This window comes from Schistocerca gregaria, chromosome 3 (assembly GCF_023897955.1).
Source record: "Schistocerca gregaria isolate iqSchGreg1 chromosome 3, iqSchGreg1.2, whole genome shotgun sequence".
Lineage (NCBI taxonomy): Eukaryota > Metazoa > Arthropoda > Insecta > Orthoptera > Acrididae > Schistocerca > Schistocerca gregaria.
The window spans coordinates 516,069,658-516,075,355 of record NC_064922.1 but is presented as its reverse complement, the minus strand read 5'-3'; the positions used below and the strand labels follow the sequence as shown (position 1 = coordinate 516,075,355).

The 5,698-nt window shown below is 37.5% G+C and overlaps 1 protein-coding gene across 3 annotated transcripts in view; it reads left to right on the top strand.

Annotated features, from left to right (window-relative positions):
- The window catches only part of LOC126356176 (N-acetyl-D-glucosamine kinase), a 199,925-nt gene extending 194,483 nt beyond the window's left edge, over window positions 1-5,442 (top strand). For 2 of the 3 annotated variants that reach the window (XM_050006939.1, XM_050006940.1), the window contains exon 8: window positions 1,776-2,935. In XM_050006939.1, coding sequence (XP_049862896.1) covers window positions 1,776-2,081 — 306 coding nt within the window. In that variant the 3' untranslated portion in view covers window positions 2,082-2,935. Of the gene's footprint in view, window positions 1-1,775 lie in introns of all 3 variants that reach the window. The other variant, XM_050006938.1, reaches the window with a different exon arrangement.
- The last annotated feature ends 256 nt before the right edge of the window (window positions 5,443-5,698 follow it).

Below are 5,698 nucleotides of genomic sequence, written 5' to 3'. Positions count from 1 at the left end.
CTTCTTCCCAAATTTCTCCTTGCTTTCCTCTACTGTTTGCTCAGCGTACAAATTGAATAGCATCAGGGACAGGCTACAGACCTGTTTCACTTCCTTCTCAACTTCTGCTTCCCTTTATATCCTTCAACTTAACAACAGCAGTTCAGTCTGTTTTTTTGTACAAGTTGCAAATAAACTTTGGTTCTCTGTATTTTACCCCTGCTACCTTCAGAATTTCAAAGATCATAGAAACCTCAGATGATCTTCCCTGATGTCAACTTCTACCAGATTTTCCATTCTTCTGTAAATAATATGCAACAGCATTTTGCAAATAAGACTTATTAAACTAATAATTCAGTAAAATCCAGGATAGAATATAACAAATAATGAAAAGGATAGTTGCAACTCATCATATAGCAGACATGCTGAGTTGCAGAAAGGTACAGCAAAAAGACTGCTGGAAAGTTGGCTTCCAGCCAACAAGGTCTTTGAGAAAAATAGATCTCTCTCTCTCTCTCTCTCTCTCTCTCTCTCTCTCTCTCTCTCTCTCTCTCTCTCACACACACACACACACACACACACACACACACACACACACACTGATGCAATGCGCACACACATGGCCACAGTCTCTGGCAGCCTGATTCGAGCTGCCAGAGACTGTGGTCGTGTGTGTGTGTGTGTGTGTGTGTGTGTGTGTTATCTATTTCTGAGAAAGGCCTTGTTGGCCAAAAGTTAACTTTCCAACAGTCTTTTTGCTGTGCCTTTCAGTCACGTGGCATCTCTGCTATATTGTGTGTAGCAACTACCCATTTCATTATCCTGATAATTCGGTAATATTCAAACTTATCAGCATATGTCTTAGTTGGAATTACTACTTTCTTCTTGAAGTCTGTGGGTATTTCACCTGTCCCAGATAATTTGTGGACTAGAAGAATAGTTTTGTCAAACTGGCTCCTCCAAGAATCTCAGAAATTGTGAGGGAATGTTGTCTGATCTGAGGGTCTTGTATCGAGTTAGGTTTTCCAGAACTCTGTAAAATTTTCCTTGCAGTATCATGTCTCTCATCTCATCTACTTCCTCTTTTCTTTCTATAATATTGCCTTAAAGTATAGTAGTGCAGTTCTTGTCTGGGCAGCATCATGTTAGGAAAATGTATGAAAGTGCATTGTTTGCTTCGGGTTATTATTATGGCTACAGTGTACAGGAATGACATTCTGCAACAGTATGCAAACACTTTTAATTATGTGTATATAGCTTGGTTCCAAATGATGAGTGATAATGCTCCACAACACAGATCTGCCCTGGTGGACGGCTACCTAAAACATATATCTAGGAAGACCCATTAATTCCCATATCTTAAATCCAAATAAATATATGTGGAACACTTTGATCTGAAGGAATATACCTCTAACACAACCATCATGGACAATTGCTGACTTCCTGTGGGCTTGTGTCCAGCAGTGAGAGATTATTGTAAATGTTGTTGGACAATGTGTCCATCGTATGGAGAACTGTTGTGTATCCTGCACTGCTATGGGAGGGTCTCGTACCCCGTATTTATAGTTTCTATTCCACTGGCAGCTGTTACCACAAAAGGTGCATGGTCAGTTTTCCTGTATGTCTTGTATCTGTAACACTGTTAATGTAATGTTGCCAGGGAACACTTTAGTGCACTCATTATCATTGTGTATATTATTTCCTAGATGCTTTAACTTAAGGGTGCATGATTATGGAATGTTACAAGTGTACTTACACATAAGAAATAATGGAACCATTTGTTTGTTTGTTTGTAGGATCTGTTCTTAGCAGACAGCGGTTTGCCTGTTGTCTGTGTTGGATCTGTGTGGCTCAGCTGGGACTTGTTGAAGAATGGATTCATATCACGTCTGCAAGAACCTCCACAAAATGAGGGTGACCAGCCAGTTTGTGAGCTCTCTCTGCTTAAACTTACCACAAGTATGGCGGTTGGAGCCACATACCTGGCAGCTGACGCTATTGGCATTGACATGCCTAGAGATTATCGTCAGAACTACACAGTTTTTTATCATTACAAACCTCAGCAACGATGTGAATGTGCAGGTTCCTGTAATAAATTATGAGGTGTTGTACGTACTTATTTTAGAAATTGTATTGCAAGTGTACAACATTGTAAGCATCTGGCCAGAATTGTCATGAGAATTTCTTTGCAAAAGTTACCTGTGTTTCATGTACTACAATCATGTGATGCTACAGAGCATCACTTTTCACACTTCTGTGGTTCTCACTAGTGCTTGCATTTTATTCTATGCAGATGCTTCTATTTTTATCTCCTCCCCCCTCCTGTCCTTGTTTAGATGATTGTACTTCGTGTCACTGTATTGTCAGCTATGGAGGACTGTTCTATATTCCACACAAAAGGTGAAACTGGGTGTTATGTCAGATAATCCACAACAAAATTTCTTTAAGGAATAATAAAATAATATTTAAAATTACTTTTAATAAAGATTGATGTTTTTCTATATTGTGGTCTAAAATTCAGATAGATCTTGCTGCAGACAGCCATGTGCAGATATGATGATTTTCCACTAGCTGATTATTCCTAAAATGTTGTCTGTCAATTATAGGCTATACCCATCATCCTTAAAATGATTACTTACTTTTTCTAGCCCACCCGGTTAGCCGAGCGGTCTAACACACGGCTTTCCGGAGTTGTAAGGAGTGCCTGGTCCCCGGCATGAATCCGCCTGGCGGACTTGTGTCGAGGTCCGGAGAGCCAGCCAGTCTGTGGATGGTTTTTAGACAGTTTTCCATCTGCCTCAGCAAATGCAGGCTGGTTCCCCTTATTCTGCCTCAGCTACACTATGTCAGCAATTGCTGTGCAAACAAGTTCTCCACGTACTCATACACCACCATTACAAACATAGGGTTTACACTCATCTAGTGTGAGATGTTTCTGGGGTAAGAGGGGGGGGGGGGGGGGGGGCAATTGGGGCGAACCACACGATAACCCTTGGTTCAGTGTGAGGTGGCGGAAGGGTGAAGTGGAGTGCGGTAGTTGTCGTGGGGTTGTGGACCACTGCAGCTGCGGCAGGGATGGAACCTGTCTGTGGTTTTTTGGTCCCTGGTTACCATACATTATAATACAATACAATAGTTTTTCTACCTAGAACGACTTACATCATTGTTGATTACTGTACATCATTTATATTTTCAAGTTGTATGGACATCTTCTTCTTAGATTATTCTGTGTGCAACATTTTATTTACAATGTTGCATCATGGAATCTGAGGATAGTACTCAAGTCATTTTCCTCAGTTTTACCACTGACCCCTCCCACTGCCGCTACTTACTATTACTACTATTCTAAATGCCTAATGCTATGTGTTGTGCTTAACAAATCCAGTGACAAAAAGTATGTGAGCATTCTTGGTGAGACAAGAGCACATGAATTTTCTGTTGATTGTATTGGAATGATGGTGGGTATGTTATTACACACTGCTCGGAGTGGCCCCTCACAAGTTTACAAGGATGTTCTAAATAGAACACTGGCATTCCAAGATCTAAATCTTACTTTTCAGTACCTCAAAGTGTCTTCCTTTATTAACACTAAAGTGTAGTACCAATAATCACAGTAACAGTAGGGATGTGAGGGTTCAGGAGGAGTCTTGACAAGTGTTTCCTATCATTTTGCAGCTCAAAGAAAGAATATGAACAAATTCATTTCTGTATTCTTATTGAGCTTCCTGTCACGTTTATGTGGGGAAGAAAACCACCATCCAAATATGCTTATAACTAATGACATTTCTAAAACGTAAAGTGGATGAATAAAGGCTGTACTTTTTTTGTATGGGTCTAGACTCAGGGAACAAGTCATGGCACTCACCATTGTTAACTAGTGTTTAATTTTTATTAAAACTGGTTGAATATTTAGCAACTCATTAATGTATAACTTACGGAAACATGCTAGCTGATTTCATTCAGCAATGAAGAAACTTCGAGAATGTATGTCCTACTTTATTTCTGTCAGATGTGAGGCCATTCTTTCTTATAACTTTTGTTACAATTGTTTCCACAGTGTTTGTTCACTTTTCTATTGTACAGCTCTTTAGATAAGAGTCAGCAGAAGTTGGAAGTCTTCAGACGAATACTGTACATGCTTTCCAGTTTGTGAACCTTTGCAGTAACAACCTTAAGAGTTGGTGTTATGAGAGCCTTGCATGAGTTTAGCACTTTGCTGACTGCCTTAAAAGTCAGTTTTTTTTTTAAATATCGAATTTATTGTGCTCCTTAGATTGCACAATATTTTAATCTGCTGTTTCTTATGCTCTCTACAGAGTTATAGTTTTTTTAAACTGTAAGCACAAGCAAAAACCTGTATTTTTTAACTGTATTGCTTTAAAAAATACTTACATAAATTGTAGACCTCTTTGCAGTACCAAAAGATATTGTCACATTTGCTTTCCAAGAAAGCTTTTAAGAAATTGACAGTAGAATAGAAATGTAAATTTTAACATTATATCCATTATACAATAGTCACTTGTGAAGTAAATTCTATATGTAAGTGTGTCTGTATTATTATTAATGCCTGAGAAGAGATAGGCATGGTTTTGTGTGTGGTGGTTCATGACAATGACTTTTGCTGTGAATTTACTTAACTATGTGTGGATGTTGGTGTACATGTGTATTTAAAAAAAAAAAAATGAAATGTACAGGACTTGTACAAGTTACATTCAGACTGCAGCAGTGAGGAGAAAATGTAAATGCATAACAAATAACAATTTTTATGATTATGAGATACCAGCTATATCTTGTGACTTTAGCGTTACAGGGCAGTCTCATTGCTCGATTGCCTGCCAAAAACTCCAGCTTACTTTTGTCACAGAATATTAATTCACACATCTCAAAGAACAAGATCTATCAGATTGTGTCACAAATTAGATACCCAGAAGATCTGTGCCCTTAGTGGTGACCAAGACTGATAGCATTCATAAAAGAAATGAACAGGTGCAGTGAAATCATATTTCATATGTTACAGGTAGAGAAAATTTTCCTGGTAACTTTTAAATTGATGAAGAAGAAATAGGACATGTAACTGTATACCTGATGTGATTGAAAGCTATTAAGGAGACCAAGCATGGATACTTCTGGCAAAGTGCAATAAAAGGATCAACTCTAAAATAAAATGCTTTGTAAATAATTTATTGGTATTGTTCCTTTTTTTCTCTGAATATCTCTTGTACATAGATTTTGTACAATGTATTGCTCATGTATGTTTGGAGAACCTATTAAATAAGAGTGCTTTATGTTGGAAGTACAACCCGCTTACATTAAACATTCATCAAATGAATGTGTGATATGAGATTCATTTGACTGGTGTATAGTAATTCCAGTAAAGTACAAATTATTTGTGCCGAGGAAAGCAAATAGCTCTGCTGGTTTACTGTAATTCAAGAACAAAAATAAATAATTTTTTAAAATTAAGCTATTCTGCATTTATTAAACTTGCTATTAAAATGGAGCCGCAAGAACCTATGAGGATATAGTCTGAAACAATTTCACACAGTATTATTAATGCTGTGCATTTATACAATAGAAACAAAAAGAATTTCTAAAGTGTAAGATTAATGAAATTTCCTGATACAAAAGTGACAACTTCAGTAATTAGAAGAGGTTACAGATGTCATATCATACAAATAATTTACCAATTACTTTTGTGAGACACACAAAATTATTGATT